This window comes from Canis lupus, chromosome 4 (assembly GCF_048164855.1).
Source record: "Canis lupus baileyi chromosome 4, mCanLup2.hap1, whole genome shotgun sequence".
NCBI classification, from domain to species: Eukaryota; Metazoa; Chordata; class Mammalia; order Carnivora; family Canidae; genus Canis; species Canis lupus.
Genome location: NC_132841.1, coordinates 70,364,972 through 70,382,593, shown reverse-complemented (window position 1 = coordinate 70,382,593; position 17,622 = coordinate 70,364,972). Strand labels below are relative to the sequence as shown.

Here is a 17,622-nt window from a genome sequence, read left to right as displayed (position 1 = left end):
CTTAGAAAGGGTGGCAATCAGAGGAAGGTATTCCTGGAGGAAGATGTGCCTTATCCCACCTTCTATGTCACAGCCACACAGGAAACTACAATAGCAGCAGGAAAAAGAGCTTGCATCACACCACCCTTTGGTACCGAACATGCATTCTGCCAATGGATATGTGGAGAAGACAATTCACCTTAGCAGTCCTTCTGCCTCTTCCCGGTTTGGAACTTTGTGGTGGTGGGATAATTGCTATGGAGTCATGTGGTGAGGACTGGACAGAGCTTTCCAAGTCCTGCTTTACGCCATTCAGTACGGACAGTCCTTTGGGAGGGCTTCCCACAAAAGGGTTCGGGGAGGATTTGATATGGAAGCCGTTCTGTTCTCTTTCAGATACCCCATTTTGAGTTCTCACTGTTGGCTGTGTTTGCGTACTTGCAAAGGGCCATGGGCCTGCCTGAGCTTCCTGTTTGCCAGTCCGGTGAGAGATTTGGTCAAACTGCTGACCAAAGTAATCAACATCCCCATTCAGGGGCCCGTTACTCAGTGGAGTAGACAAGCTACTCAAATTCTCTTTCTTCTGATCTGAAGATTTGAGAGAATCAAACGAAGAGGGTGTCGATTGGTCTGGCTGTGCAAAAGGATCGTCACGGAAAGGATCAGGATTAGGGGTGGGAAAGAAGTTGAGATTGGCAGAAAAGGCATTTTCAGGCAAGAAAGATGCCTGAGGCTTTGGTCGAGGAAGAGAGCAGGAGGTAATGCCATTTGTTAAGAATGGATTTTCTCTTAAAGGATTCTGATTGGTGTCGATTTCAGAGTTTAGATCCACTAACAGGATATCTTTGCTTTCCTATCACATTTGGGAAGAAAAAAAAAGAAAAAAGAAAGTGTTAGTCCATGTTGTGACTTCAAATGAGAAAGCTACATAAGATGATCAGGATTATCAAAATTCCCATTAAAGTTTGGTCCTGACAGACCGGTTGACCGTTACCTCCTCCCATCACCTCCCTGAGTATATTTCTTTACTAGCAGCTGAATAGGTGACCCCTGACCCTCCCCGGCCCATTGCCCTTTTATTTAGGTCTCAACTTTGTTGGCCCTTCATTAAGTGAAACTGTACTGTTTGCTTTTGTCATGTGTCTGCTCACCCTGGCCGACTGGCGGCATTCACAATTGTCGCTGTTCCCATTGCTGCTTTTGCAAGACTTAAAGGGGATCAATGGCATGTCACTCTAAGCAATTATCTAAGCATACTGAGCTTAAAAGTAAGAAAAGACCTCAGAAGCCTAACCCAGCCTCCCACCTGATGCACACTGTAGCCTCAGAATCGATGTAACAGCATCTTTTTAAATGAGTGAATTCATTGGCTAATATTTTATAGTTCTGGTTGTAACAAAGTTTAAGGTCAAACATATTTCCCTATAATTGCTCTTTCCACCAAGGGACAAAAACAGATTTTCCCCATAACATCACACGGCCGGTCAGGTATGCCCCTTTAAATAGTTAATGATATTTTTCAAGGTGCTAGTCAAGTTGGATCTCTCATTCCCATCATCCTAGTCTCTTCGGGACACAACCCTTTGTCTGTGTCCTTCGAGAAAGAAGAAAGTGATACTCAAAACACTGATAAATTCTAACATATCACATTAACCTCTTGTATTTGTGCATGTTTTCATAATGCACCTTACAGTTGCCTGTGTTGTGACAGTAATCTCATCCGTTGGGTGGATAAATTCAGCTAATCTTCAATTTAGATTTAATATTTATGTACAATGTAATCTTTAATTCATATATAAGGTGGAGAGGTAGGTTTAGAGTCAATTTAAAAAACATACCAAATACTTAACTCTACAAAGTCTATTCCCTCTCGATCTTAATTACTTCCATTCTCAGTTGTTAGATAAGATATCCCTCTCAATATAAAAACAGAAAATTTGAAAAATATGACATGTCTTTATTCAGGTCAGTGACATAAATAATTTGGGCCTACGCCGGGGCAGGGCTGTCAAACTGACACACCTTCCTTCTGACTGAATTTAATCCATTAACTACTCACCTATGTTAGCCACAGAAGAATATACACAAATTAAAAATGCCTAGCTGAGCTGGAAGTTAAGGTCTAGCATTACTCCGAGAGGCTTACTAAATATTTTTTGAGCACTGGGACAAAAACAACCTCAAGGGAATAGGAAATTTTCAAACTAGTGAGTAGAAAGGAGCCAGAATAGGTCTCCTTGGCTTTAAAAAAACAAAGTATTTGAATGTTTAGGTCCTAAATCAGGCCTAATTGGTATTCTATCTTTAGCTTCCTTTACTGTTAGGTATAAAAGCAATTTTTAAAAGCCAGTTTTTCTCTTTATAACCAGAAGAATTTGTCAGAAGAAAGAGCTTGTAATTAAAAAAAATTTTTTTTTTTGAATCAAAGAAATGGATTGGAAGATCTCTTAATGTAGGGATCTTTAACAATCAAAAGATAGGACAAAATGTATTACAAAAGCTTGTGATTTTAATATTTATTCATTTATGATGAGCCACCTCTGGGTTAGAACAGTTGGGTGTTCACAGCTGGTAGAGTTCTCCTTTTCAAATACTTCAGAAGAAGTTCTTAGGACACCAAACAGGAGCCACAATGTTAGACTTCTGAATAGTCACCCTATAAGTAAAATGTATAAGGCTCTCCTCAGGTTGGGTTTGTTGTTAATCCAGGATTAAGAGTCTAGTTCACAGACTACAATGGAACAATGTAGGACTCCTCATCCACCCCCTAGGTTAGAACTTCATTAAATCTTTGTTGGATTGTCAACATTCCATCCACTTGGCCATCACCTGAGCACCTGAGAGACAAGCACTGATAACATGAACATGAAATGTGACCCCTGCTCTTAAGGAGCTCCAGTAAGAGGAGGAAGTAGGCAACCAGAGAGGTATCTGCATGAAGGTGAGGTCTTACATTCTAAGTTCCACAACCTAGCTTTCTCCAGGTAGCTGATCTCTCCCAACTACTCCAGCGCTGAATCCTGGACTTTCCTGCTCAAAGCTTCCAGTGGCTTCCTTCTATCCCCTATCCTAAAATAAGCCTCATTAGCCAGCCTTTCAAAATCACTTAAAATAGTTGATCTTTAGCCTAACTACTCTCTACTTTCCTACACACTTCAAAGACCCAAGTCAAGTTCAAATTCCTTACAAAGCCTTTTCCCATTCACCTTTCTACTTCAGCATCACCTGTGCTCACCCATGGCATCTTATGTACGCATGATACTGTGGTTTGTGCTCTGATCCCATCCCTGTATCAGACTTAACAGCCTTCGGGGTGGGGGGCAGGGGCGAGGAGGGTCATACCTTATGTTCTTCTCATAATAACTGTGCTTTCAAATGGCCATTTTTAAAGTTTGAGAAATGTCTTTTGTTTTTGTTTTCTTTCTTCTTTTTCTTTTGAGTGGCAGTATGGAAGGATATTATTCAATTATTTTCCAATAAAAATTATGTTCTAAGAGATGCCACTTCGTTTGCAACATGAGTTTTATTTGAAACGCATAAAATGCATAAAACTATTCTGTTTAAATGCTGGGGGAGGGGCAGATGGGTCAGGGAACCACTAATAAAGTCCAGGTAATTTAGGTTTCTTCCTCTCTTCATCTCTTCCAGAGCAACCACTTTAAGGTTATGAATATTTTTAAACATTCTAGTTTTATCAAGTAGAAATAAGTCCATTTTGTGGCCTATGAATATGGAGTCAATATGTACAAACGTGGGCAAAATCCAACCAGCACACAATGAGTGCCATTAACATGCTCTCACTTTTCAGATACCATCTACTTTGATGATATTTATTTATTTATTTATTTATTTTTAAAGATTTAATTTATTTATTCATGAGAGACACACACACACACAGAGGCAGAGACACAGGCAGAGGGAGAAGCAGGCTCCATGCAGGGAGCCTGATGTGGAACTTGATCATGGGTCTCCAGGATTAGGACCTGGGCTGAAGGCGGCGCTGAGCTGCTGAGCCACCTTGGCTGCCCAATGATGGTATTTATTACTTTAATTTATTATTAGTTTAAAACTTTCTGTAATTTCTATAAACCAAAAATTCTTAGAATGCATTAGGTCTAATATAACTAAGATTAAGGAATACTCATGTTGTTTTTCATTTCCTTTTTCAGAACTTACTACAAGTCTACAGAAGCAGATGGAATAGTTAGTGCTTTCCTGCCTATCCTACTGGAATTCTACTTTGAGTGTTTTGATCTCTTTTAAGATACATGTTTGAATGTCAGTTATACTTGGAAAGTAGGTCATTTAGATAATCAATTCACTTTGGGAAGGGTGCTACCATAGAGGAGGGGGCAAAGCTGTCTAGGAATCAAAAGGACTTCAGGGCTAGCATGGACATTTCAGGATCATCTAATCTTGTATTTTAAAAGTTTATCCTTAGGATGGTAACAAATGTTATGAAGAATAAAAGGTTCCACATACAAGTGAGTTAGGACTCACCACTGAAAAGAACACTGAACAGGCTTCTTTTCTATTGCAGGCTTTTTTAGAGCCTCTGAAATGCTGTTTTGCATCATGAATCTCATAGAGTTGGGGACAGAGAAGAGAGTATGCAGCCTCTGCTCCTTCCCACCTCATCAGGCCTGAGCATGTTATGTGAAAGTTCATGGGCTGCCAGTCTCTGCAATATTCTGGCAAGTGAGACTTACCCAGTCCTTTATCCTGCTGCTGCTTTAATTCCTATGACCTTCTTGGCCAAGTAGACTTTCTTGATAATTCCCTGATATAAGAGACTCCTAGACAGACATTCTTCTCATAATTCTAGACTGATGCTCTTTTTGTCTGGTTATTGCCTTCTCATCTTTTATGTTCAAGTCCAGAAACTCATTTAGTTCGAGGCATTATATGAACTTCTAAACTAGACAAATATCATGTAATTAACATCAATTAATGGGCTTTGTGATTAGTTTTAAGCAAGCTCTGCCTGCTTGACAGTAAACTCCATGATGTCATTGACATTGTACAGCTCACTTCTTTCTGTGCCTTGTGAATGTCAGGTACTCAAGAAACTGCTAAAAAAAAAATAGTTATAAGAAGTCATTTAAAATTACATGGGTAGTTTAACTTGAGGCCTGTTTTGGAAGGTCTGAGACTTGTGCTTAAGCTCTGAATCAGGATCTCTTTCTTGGCTGAGTGAGTTTTTTTCTGAATCACCATTTCCTTATCCATAAAGGAAAATACTGCTCATTCTCAGAGGGTTGTTACAGATCAATATTTAGAAGACTTGATACACTATAGTGTCCTTCAAAGAATGAGCAACTTTTTAAAACAAGGACAGCCCTTGGTTAAACATAACTGAGCATTTTATTTAAGTCTTACTTCACACCAAGCTTAGGCTGTTAAGTCACACTAGAAAGAATAGAAAAATATTGAAGAGGCCAGGTGGTTTTACAATTAATCATCTAGCAAACACTTCCTTCAAGTGGAACTTATGCCAAGGATTATTATTCAGCTTTTTTTCTGAGTCTAAGTAAGACCAAGAAGGATTTCATTGCCTGTCCTACTGCTCAGATCTAACCTCCAAGCAAAATTAATATATCTGAATTAGTGCAGATAGGTTCCCATGGTAACTTAAGATGCAATTTTGTTCTAGTAGCCAGTAAAATTTTATGTGGAAAAATCAGCAGTTACCTTCCAAGTTTCAACAAGATGCTCAAGATTTCTGGTTAATTGCCAATTTGAATTATAGATGTCATTTTCATTACATTGCAAATTTAAAAACAGGCACTTACTGTTGGACTATTTAGGTCAGGAGGTGTAGACATGTCCCCAAACAAATCCATCTGGTCAACACCCTTAAAAAAGTATTTGGATTAGATTCAGATGTGTCTACAAAATTTTTTACTTTGTATATTGTTGTAATTGTTTCCTAAACTAAAGTTTAGGAAAATCTGTTGTCATAATTTGATTTTCGTTTAACTAACATAGGTTTGATATTAGGCTATTTATGTCTGGAAGTGTAGACATGTCCCCAAACAAATCCATCTAGTCCACACTCTTAAAAAAATTTGTGGATTAGATTCAGATGTGTTTACTAAAAAGATTACTTTTAATCTTTGTTATATTAATGTTTAGGGAAATTGTTCTCGTAACTGGACTTCCATACAGATTCAATGCAGATTTGGTATTAGCAACATCTATAGGAAGTAAACCCATGTTCTGTTAAATAACAATCATAAGAATCATAAAAAAATCACATACATACCAATTTCAGTTTGTTAGCTTGGTCATCAAGGGTCAGTAGGGTCTCACTCCCATTCTGAAAAGATGGCAAATATTTAGGGGTTTAATTGGTGAGTTTTCTTATAGAATTTAATTTCCTAGTGTATTAGCTTGCTAAGAAGTTATGATTCTGGCACTGATAATTCAAATACACATCTTCTATGGCCAGAGGGATCATGGACACATAGTCATAAGCTAGGACGGGAGCATGCCTGGACAGGTAGCAAACAAGGACTTATATACAACACATGTACAATTCACAAGAAGTAAAGATGAAGTTTTACCTCTACTGCTTTGTTGGCTTCTTCCATCTAAAAAGAAAGACACAAATTCAATGATCTTAGTAACTACACTTAAAGGGATATATATATATATATATATATATATATATATATATATATATATATAATTTCTAGCCCTATATTCCCCTGCTCTTTTCATATCAATACTAGATTTCAATTTTTGAATACAGTTTCTGCACTTAAACTTGGTTATCCTGTACTGTCTTTGGAACCAATGTGAAGTTTGTGGGGAGAAAAGACAAGAGTCAGGGACTGAAAATCAGAAATGTCTAACTATAACATCCATCCATGGCTCTACTTGGAACAAGAGACAATACATTTCTAAACTGTCTATTCTTTGGCGAGCCACAAAGAAGTCAACTCTCCAGATAGGCCATATGTTTACATAAAGTTCAAACATGGTCCTGAATATAGTCTTAAGTTTAATAGAGTCACTAGTGGGTAGTACTTGCCTTTTTCTTTTCTTCTTCCTTTTTCTTTACGTTATAGATAACTTGAAAGAGGTCTTTAAGATCGATGACTAATGGCTCAGCCTGAAGCAAGAACATCTTTATGAGTATTTTAATCTTATTATTTTCTTTTTGCCTCCCCCATCAGTTCTGATTAGTACTGTTTTCTTTTTTTCCTTTCTCTTAAAGCCTCTTACTATCCTCCCCTGGTTTATGGGGGATCACCACTACCCCCATCCTCACTGCCAGATACGTAAAGGGCAGCAGAATAAAGAAGTATTTAAACAAAACAAGAAGGACTATAGTAACTTTCCAAGTCCCTTCAGGATTTTGGGGAATAATCCATTATTGTTCTAAAATCAACATTGACCTTATGAGAAAGTCCATTCTAACAATTCTTATCCATATATGACATGGGCCTCAATGACATGGTCCTCAATGACCAATGACAAGGTCTTATCCTAAGGCCAATGAAGATGGTCATCCTCTGAATCACTGCTTAGTCCTCCCATATCCAACTGTCTCTAGCAAGATCTCTAGTTGAAGGACAGACACTCTATGCTCAACTGAGGACAAAGCCCTCCTCCAGAAATTTGTCAAGGTTTGGGGCTTACCTGTTGCCCTGTTTTTATGGCAAAAAACTGATGCTGGCCTTCTCCTCCACACACATAACCAAATGCCCGGTTGTCCGTCACATCACGGGCAATGAAGGAAATCTTATTTACTGGATGTTCATGCTCTATTACCTGAAAAAGAAAGTTAAAAAAAGATTTATTGATACAACTAGAATCTACAATGTAACACAACAAAGCATCAGCTACCCAGGCATTTCTGAAAAGCCAAAATCTTTGAAGGAAGAAATCTTTGCCTCTGGTTTAAGGCCAGAGCTACATTTATCCTTGTTAGTAAGGACTTCAAAAAGAACAAGAATAGAAAACAAAAATGGGAAAAACACTTCTTAGAATATTGATACTTGATTGGCTTCATCCCCAAGATGTGATGCCACACGGCAAGAAAGGATTGAGGATTATGAGACCAAGAATTTCTAAAGCAAAGATGAGATGTTTTACTACTAAACCATTCAAGTGGGTCAACTTTCCCAACTAAAAGACAAACCCAGGTGAACAGCATAACTAAGCTAGAACAGCATTCACAGGGATCCTTTGACAACGGCTCTGAGTGGCCAGAAAAATCATCCTAAGTACCATTGGAACAATTATCCCCAGAATATCCTGGAAGTCATCAAATGCCGGCATCAAGTATTTCCCATGCTCACATCAGTATCGAGGAGTTACATGGTTTGTTGGTTTAGTAGTGCCTTCCCCTCTATCCTCCTGCTTCCTTTTCTCTTAATCCTTTCAAGCACATAGCAGGGCTCAACTCTTCAGGGATATTCGTAGGTGGTCATAATGTGTCTTGGTTTTTGTTTCCAAATGTCTTGTGCCACTGCAAAGTTCATGCTGGGTATTTTAGAAGATTTGGGAAACGAGAATGCTTGAGGGAAACCTGCTTCCACTCTCTGATGGGCTTGGGAAAATCGACTTGAGAGATGAAGGAGAATGGAAACAGCAGTACATGAGGACCAGCAGGGTAAGCGAGCAGGTGTCAGGGTTCCAGTGGATTTTGCATGATAGATAATGGACATCTCTAGGGAAGGATGGATAATAACTGGCGGTCTCCCCACAATACCTTGATACAACAGAGTATTTTATAGCAATGGAAATGAGCTACAAACAACATTTTAAGTAAATGAATCTTATGATGTTATGTTGGGTAGAGAAAATAAAGTCCCAGAGAACCTGAGGTATGATCATCGTTTGATAAGTTCACAAAAAAATAAGCAAAATAAGCATGGCTGTTCCTATGCAGTAGAATAACAGCAACCACACACACACATACACAAAGCAAGGATACATCTGAAGAGAAAGGGGAAAGAGAGAAGAAAGAAAAGGTAAATGTGTTACAGGTAATATTTTAGCTTCAGGTTGGCCTGTAAGTTTGCATGTAGTCAATATATTAAAACGAAAGCCAGGCATAGATCTATGACAGCGTCACAGGCCAGGGCTGAGGGTTAATCTAGTTCTGTGTACCTGGGGTCCAAAAAATACTAAAGTGATATTTACAGCACATCTGTGTTTATAGACTGGAGGTTCACATCCCTTACAGAAAATAAATTTCAAAATAATTATCTTGACTCCCCACTTCCTACCCTATCAGTTTTCTGCCTGTTATTTCTGGAGAAGTAATATATACTCTTATATATATATATATTTTTTTTTTTTTTTCCCCCTACAGATTTTTGAAAAGGAAAACAGGGAGCTGAGATTTAAGTCACATTGTCAGACTCAGGCAGTCAGAAAGGTGTTAGTGAAAGTGAATTCTTACCCCAGTTTTCTCATCAATTATTTTTATCCCAGAAAGAGAAATGTTGACCCAAATCCTCTGTTTGTGCTGTCCCTGAGACCGACCAGCTGCTGCCATTCCCTGATGGTATTGGGGAAACAAGAAAAATCCAGTTAAAACTACCCTACGATGCTCTTGATGCTAAAACATTTAAAAGACAGCTCTATTTTCAGATTGGTTTACCGTCTACAAAAGAATCAGGCACCTTTCATAATAGATGGGTGGAATGAAAGAGAGGACAATGAGCCAGGACATCCTGTGTTAGTCATGTGACCTTGGACAAGTCATTCTAATTCTCTTGGCCTCAGAATGGTCATTGGTAAAGACAAGAAGACTGGATTAGATCTTCAAAGATGCTCCTTCGAGGTCTGGCCTTATTTAACAATTATTATTTATTTAATTAATTTCACATAGCGACAGTGCTAGAATTTAAAAATTTAAAAACCCAGAAGGGGGCAGCCCGAGTGGCTCAGCTGTTTAGTGCTGTCTACCGCCTAGGGCGTGATCCTGGAGACCCGGGATCAAGTCCCATGTTGGGCTCCCTGCATGGAGCCTGCTTCTCCCTCTGCTTGTGTCTCTGCCTCTCTCTCTCTCTCTCTGTGTCTCATGAATAAACAAATAAAATCTTAAAAAAGAAAAAAAAAAAAAAAAAAAAAACAACCCACAGGGCTAACGCTAAAGAGCTACAGGCTCCAAATAGAGACCTGAATTTCACCTGAGTACTTCCAGGATCTAAAACTTGATCTACCCAAAGGAAAAGGCATCTACTGTCCTGAAGTATGAGATTAAGTCAGGTCCCTAGAATTCAGACCTATTAGACTGAACCCTGTTTGCATTCACAATAAGCAAGCAAACTTAAGACTCCTCAGAAAATGAGGCACCACTGGATCAATTATGTGATTAGAAATGTTTTCCTGGGATCCCTGGGTGGCGCAGCGGTTTGGCGCCTGCCTTTGGCCCAGGGCGCGATCCTGGAGACCCGGGATCGAGTCCCACATGGGGCTGCCAGTGCATGGAGCCTGCTTCTCCCTCTGCCTGTGTCTCTGCCTCTCTCTCTCTCTCTGTGTGACTATCATAAATAAATAAAAATTTTAAAAAAATTAAAAAAAAAGAAATGTTTTCCTTTCAAATAATTGAGATATAGGTAAACACAAACTTCTAATATAATTCTCTCTGCTGGATATTTGCTTGAGATGGAGACAAAGCATGCTTTCCCTTCTTACCTTTAGCTTCATCATAGAATCTTGGCTCATTTTATCCCCTCTTGCATCGGGCACGTCATCAATGCCAATTAGCTTGGCCTTGTATTTTACACCATCACCTTTGAATCTGGCCAAAAGATACTCATCTGTCTTTTCAGAGCCTGAAGAACAAAAAAAAGAAATATAGGATAAAAGATTTATAAAGGTCTTTAAATATCATCCCCAGGTATGACCAAATATGTTCCAGAGTCTCCAAATCTGAGTAGTAGAAATATTTGTTTTATTACAATTGCTCAAATATACAATACTCTGTCTTTATTCTTACTTCCTTTCAGTAAAATTGTAATCTGTAACACTGGGGTGGAGAGAAAAATGAACTCTTAAAGTACAAAATGGACTGAATTATGGAAAACTTAGGGTACCGTGGGAGGTGAGATCTGGGGATATTCTTCATCATAATTAAAAAAAATATTTTCAAAAGAAAATAAAGAGGATAATGCTTTTTTAATTAAAGAAAAATAAGCTACTGCACTACTTACTAGCATTTCGAACTGTCATTAAGGCAGAAGAAATTATGAATAAATTCCTTTGAAAATCATTAAGATAATTATCTCATCTTTATAACTTTTTTTTTTCTTTTCTTAAAAAGACTGAAGTTGTCTCATTCTGCAGCTAAGGTATAACAGTAAAAGACATGCAAGCCATGGCATACTCTTAAACTATGAATGATTAAGGACTCTGGCACTTTCTAATGGTCCTTTAGGTCAAGAGAACAGGGTCTAAGAAAATAAAGATCTTGGTTTTCGAAAAACAGCTACTTCAGTAAAGCAACCCGTGGTAAGTAGGCTACTGAAAGATAATCATATAATAATTAATAGTTGTGTTTATCAATTAAACAAGCTACTATCAATGCTTCTCAGCAGGATCCAGTTGGTGCAATCACAGGATTCAGAGACATATCTGTCTTACAATATGTAAGTGGAGTAAAATAGTTTCTGCCAAAGTCCAACTTTCCTGTAGAGGAGAATTTGAGAGTTGGCTGTGGTTGAAGTGCAGCAAGGGCCAGCTCTTACTTCATTTACCTCAAACCCCACATTTCTTCAGAGGTAAGCAACACTGGCTCCCCTCAATGGGCTCAGATTTCTTCATACCTTTCTTTTTTTCCTTCTTTGATGGTGCTTTTGGTGCAGCCTGTTGGTCAGGCTGACCATTAGTTGTGCTCGTTTCTACTTCGTTAGACATGGCGAGAAGGCAGACAGCAAACTCCAGCACCAGCAGACACTGAGTGACACCAGGCGATCCCCGAAGTCTCAAATGAGCATAACCTACTACAGACACCTGTGGGCAGAGTGTTAGAGGCATGATGAGATCATAATGGCAAACCCAGACTTTATCCTACTAGGCTTGCAACTAGTGATTTGTGAGTATATTTCTTCAGACTCATTTTGTTCTTTCTCCCTTTAGACCAAACTCAGAAGAGGAGTGGGTAGACTGTTTTTTTTTTTTTGTCTTTTTTTTTTTGTTTTTTTGTTTTTGTACTTTCCAAAATGGGAAGAGGTGTTTACTAGGTTTTTCTTTAAGAATTGATATCTAGTAGCATTTAAGGATTACCTACCTAAGTAGTTTGCATTGGAATTTTGGCATAAAAATCCAGTATTAAAGGTAGGGATCAAAAAATGTCATACATGCAAAAATAGGATTTCATAGCAAAATACAAACATATTGGATGTGGAGTCTGAGATGATTGTAATTAGCATCTGAAATTGGACATTATAAATTCCGGTTCTTCAAAACCTCATTTAATTGTAAAGGCAGTGTCAAGAATAGAGGCATACATTTTATCTTATTCTTATTGACAAATACATATATATGTATTTTTACATGTTGTGATTCTGCATATGATTTCCAGGGCTATCTGAGCACTATAACTTTGATGGGATGAGCACTAGGTGTTACACTATATGTTGGCAAAGCAAACTTCAATACAATTAAAAAAATAAAATAAAGGACAACAGTTTTTGACATTAACACACTAGGGGAAGAATGAATTAATGGGATGTCTCTTGTGCAATTCATTGAGTGTAAATACTTTTATGCTATTTTTTACCATTATTATCCTCAAGACAGTTGTGGCGTGTGCTCTCATAAGGCTTCCTTATGTATCATGGCGGGTAAAACAGAAAAACTTCGAGTCATTGTAAGCACACAGAAGTGAACTAATGTTTCAAAAGGTTCTTTCACCTCCAGGAGTCAAAGTTTCTACATAGCTTCTGAGAGAGCTAGAGAAAGGTTAACCTTCTACATGGACTGAGGATCAGAGGAAAGCCGAGCCATGCATAGTTTTGTTAACCTGTTACCACCACCCATAGATTGTTATACTTCTCCCATCCCAAAAAGCTCTCTTAATTCCGTTTTTAAAGCACCCATTTATTTGAGCATTTTTAAAAAGATTTTATTTATTTGAGAGACAGAGAAAATGTACTTGTGCCTAAATAGGGAGGAGGGGCAAAGAGAGAAGCAGATTCCCTCCTGAGCAGGGAGCCCAAACAGAGCTTGATTCTATGATCCTGAGATCATGACCCCAGCCAAGGCAGACGCTTAACCAACTGAGTCACACAAGTGCTCTATTTGAATTTTTTAAACTCAAGGATCAAGTCCCCCACATGGAAATATATGCTATTATCTAGATACTTACAGGATAAAAAGTCTTACGTTTCTGCTACTCAGCTCTTTAAATTGCACTTCCCTGGCTTTGTAAATTTCCACATTTTCCTCAAAGTGCATACTTCATCCCCCCCACCCCTGCCATGAGTCTTTAAATAGTCTCTATAGTATTAATAGTCTTGGAAAACACACACATACAGAAATCTATATATGATTAATGTTATCTGAATTCTTTAATTTGGAGATTTAGTAGTTAATTTTGCTCAAAGACACCTGACTGGTCGACAGCCAGGGAGACAGTCTCTTTTTAGATGAAAAGTCTTACGTAGTAGAGGACTCAAAAGCCCTGTTTTACTCAAGACCCAGTTTGGGGCCAGGTACAAGTAGACTTTAACGTGTATTAATGACAAAAAATTCAGAGTAACCCTATGAGTATTATGATATAGTATTATTTCACTTTTTCAGAGGGAAAGCCAAAGCACAGGGGTTTTAAATTATACAGCTGCTAAAGTGGTAAAACCTGGGTCTAGCCCAGGCTGACTGGCCAGAAGCCAAAGTTCCTCACATGTTACCCTGATGGCTCTCTTCTGAGAAGCCTCATACAAGCTACAGAGATGCTCTATTACACATATGTAATGGCCCCTAAAAAAGATTATGTTCAAATTCTAAGCCTCAAACCTTTGAATGTGGCCTTATTTGAGAAAAAGATATTTGCAATTGTCACTAAGGATCTTGAGTTAGGATCATCCTGGATTTGGGAGGACTCTAAATCCCATAACAGATGTCCTTATAAAAGCAAAGCAAAGGGAAATTTGAGACAGACACACAAAGGAGAAGGTAATGTGAATACAGAGGTGAAGACTCCATTGACACATCTACAAACCAGGAATGCCAAGGATTGGCAATGTCCACCAGAAGCTGGGAGAGAAGCACAGAACAGGTTCTCCATCTGCACCTCCAGAAGTAACAAGCAAGCCCTGTTGACATTTTGATTTTGGGCTGCTTCTGTGAGGACTGTGAAAGAATAGGTTTCTGTGGTTTTAAGCTGACTAGTTTTTGATGATTTGTTATGTCAGCCCTAGGAAACTAATGCGACTATCTCTATTTCATATGTCTTGACTGATTTCAGTGGTTCCCATGATTTGTTTTCTGGTGACATGATAAATCTCCTAGTCATATCCATACTTCTCTAATTTCAGGAAGCTAATAATTATTTTCTTAATTTCAGAGAATTTATTCTAATTCTAGAGGATATTTGCCTGTATTAACAACATCAGGAGGTAAGACTAAATTCTGACCTAAGCACGTCCTCTATAGGAACATGCACCCTCCTGCATCCTCACCTTTTCCCCATCAGGCCCTCTCCTTTATAAGTTGCTCAGATCTCTTCTCAGAAATAAGGAAAACACTTCTCTGTGACCTTGTAGTCCTCTAATTGTCATCTCATGCTCCTTTCATGATTAAATACTTAAACTTGATAGTCTACTACCCTCTACTTTTTCATATTCCCTTCCTATCAAAGGACTGTTCATCTCAACTCTACTCTCAGAAAATCAACTAGAACTGCTGATGGGTATCCTGCCCAAATCCAATTACTTTGTTGTTCAGCTTTTTGGGGGTATTTGGCTGCATGCATCAGACACATATCCTTTTGTGAGCCTTTTCTCTCCCTACCTTTTGCTCCCATAACAACCTTGGTGCTCCAGTCCATGGCATGTATTTTCTGCATTAGGATGATCTGGATTTTTTTTTAATGATGAAATTCTTCTAAATTTTAGAATAACATTGGAAGCTTTCCTTCTTGATCTTTTTATCTTGTGGTGGTTCCTCTTGCATTTAGGACAAAAATTTAGACATTTTGGGTTTTGTTTGCAAGACTCTTAAAGATTCTGCTCCTTCTTAACATTAATATTCTTTCTTTACACCTTTGTATAGCATCCTCAAGTTTCTTGTGTGTGTTTTTTTTAGAGAATTATTTGTTTTTTAACTCTTTACCTTTTCAAATATGCCAAACTCACCTCTCCCCCCACATCTAGTTTGTCAAGTTACCTATTTGCTCCTGAAGAGAGTAGGTAAGACCTCTCTCTGAAGCCTGCCCCTCCTCCCCTCTGGTTCAGCTTGAAAATAATCTGGGCAAAAGAGTTTACTGACCATCTTTGGAACCTAATATTGCACTTTTCTGCAGGATGTTACTTCTGACAAGACAATATTTAGGTCATTAAATTTGGCAAATTTTATTCTAAAGTGAGAATATTTTAAAGAAATTTGAGAAGTGCCACAAAACATTTTGAGGGGCTTGGGAGCAGGAATGGTGGTGTATAAGCCATAAAAGTAATACAAGACTCAACAACTTCACAGCTCAAGACCAGGTCTCAAATATAGTGTTGGAAGACTGGGCAAAGATGGAAGAGTTCTAAAGTGAATGGTGCTACCTTGGTTTTACAGCAAAAACTTCTCTTTTCAGACACTTAAGTACAGCCTTTCACACTATTGGAATTGTTTTAAAGCTATTTGGTATCCTTTAATTATATCCTTCCACTGTTTAGGAATGAGCAGTTTTTAGGGGCAAGGAAGAAAAAAATGATAGAGAGAAAACATTTGTTCAGCATAAATTCCAAGAAGAAAAGGTATATGAATATCAGGTTGCAATAACTAAAGAAAGGTAGGTCTGCATTGCAGGCCAGACTACTTAAAATGTATCTGATTTCCCTGAAATGATCAGAGAATAGACTCTGCCCCAGAGCCCCAAATCTCAGAGATAAACCTTTATAATGAAATGTTAGAGGTTTTTTTGAAAGGTTTTTAATAAAAGTGTCCTTCCAGTATCCCATATGCCAGAGTGATAAACATTTACCTTTCTCCCAAGGTTAGAAGAGCAAATATCCCATCACAGACTTTCCAAATGTCCAAGCTACCATTTGACATTAAGTAGGTGGAGAAAGTCTTACTTCTAGACTCAGGTCCCACTGTAGAGAATAATCAACTTAAACATGTAAAACTAAAATGCATAATCCTTCTAACAATGTTACAGAATTGTCCATTGTTCTCATAAAACCTTCAGCAGGTTTTATGATGAATTGTTTTTGGAAAGGGTTTGGGGCTGGAAAAGGGATCTGAGGGCCAAAAGGTGCCGTATTACTTTCTTTGATCACTTTCCCAAAGTAGGGGCATTATTTAAAAAAAAAAATGTGTAGATTGCATTAATCTATGTGTTGTTTTAAAGCTCTAGTAAGGTGAAAGGTTTTCAAAAAGGGGAGCAAGTAGATGTAGGGTGTCCAGAAAGCCTTCTTATTTACTGGGTTTAGTCATAGATGCTCTTCTGACCAAGAAGTGCAAAATTAATCAGGAAACACATGCAAGGAGTATTATCTTGAAGCAGGGATTATAAATTGAAGCTCGAAAACATATATGAAGGTTCATGTGAGGGACGCCTAGGTGGCTCAGGACTTGATCCCGGGGTTCCGGGATCGAGTTCCGCATCCAGTTCCCAGCATGGAGCCTGCTTCTCCCTCTGCCTTTGTCTCTGCCTCTCTCTGTGTGTCTCTCATGAATAAATAAACAAAATATTTTTTAAAAAAGGGTCACATGAACAGTTGTCCATCTAAACCTAGCTAGAACAAGCACAACCTTCTTGTTCTTTTTTTTTTTTTTTTTTTCAACCTTCTTGTTCTTAGGGATGGGTTATTTCCTTCATTAGAAGATCTAGGAGAGGAATGAGAAGGTACAGTTGGAAAGAGAGGAGGATCTAAAGGTATTGTATATTCTTGACTCCTTCTTAAGGTCTAATATAGAACAGAAAGTTGTAAAAGACTTTGCTGAGTCAAGAAAATTAGTTCTCATTTGAGCAAAGATATATAACTTGGATTCTGGACTTAACACAAACCTCCCTGAAAGAAAGCAGGAACTTCCCCTTTCCATGGCACAAGAATCACATGACTAGAAGAGATTTTGGAGCTTGCAACATCTTTTCTCAGTTTCTGAGAAGGTTCTGAGAAATGTATACAAGAGGACTGCTTGAGTCATCTCATGACAAGTATATCCCTTGCACAAGAAAAAAAAAATCTGCTAGTTTGTTTATCCCTTAAGGTGATTCATCCAAGAATCTAGTATTTAGGATCCTGGAATACCAGTATAGGGATAAATCTGTGTTGTGAGAAGTTTGGCTGGCACCTCCTCATTCTTATTTACCCTTTTCATCAGAGGATTGCATGGGTATCAGCAATGATACTGTGTAATGACTCAAGGATTCTCAGCAATATCCTGACACTGTGGGCCCTCTCTTCTGAGCAATCTCCTTACCCTAATTATACACAGCAGAGAGAAATGTGCTTGGTCATTCTC

General features: G+C 38.3%; 1 protein-coding gene across 4 annotated transcripts in view; it reads right to left on the bottom strand.

Moving 5' to 3' along the window:
* Window positions 1-17,622, bottom strand: part of DAB2 (DAB adaptor protein 2) — a 50,479-nt gene that overhangs the window by 10,519 nt on the left and 22,338 nt on the right. For 3 of the 4 annotated variants that reach the window (XM_072824806.1, XM_072824808.1, XM_072824807.1), the window contains 9 exons: window positions 11,769-11,955; window positions 10,639-10,778; window positions 9,398-9,496; window positions 7,627-7,758; window positions 7,016-7,096; window positions 6,546-6,572; window positions 6,245-6,298; window positions 5,772-5,834; window positions 179-832 (listed from right to left, as the gene is read on the bottom strand). In XM_072824806.1, the coding sequence (XP_072680907.1) occupies window positions 179-832; window positions 5,772-5,834; window positions 6,245-6,298; window positions 6,546-6,572; window positions 7,016-7,096; window positions 7,627-7,758; window positions 9,398-9,496; window positions 10,639-10,778; window positions 11,769-11,859 (1,341 nt within the window). In that variant the 5' untranslated portion in view covers window positions 11,860-11,955. The remainder of the gene's footprint in view (window positions 1-178; window positions 833-5,771; window positions 5,835-6,244; window positions 6,299-6,545; window positions 6,573-7,015; window positions 7,097-7,626; window positions 7,759-9,397; window positions 9,497-10,638; window positions 10,779-11,768; window positions 11,956-17,622) is intronic. The other variant, XM_072824809.1, reaches the window with a different exon arrangement.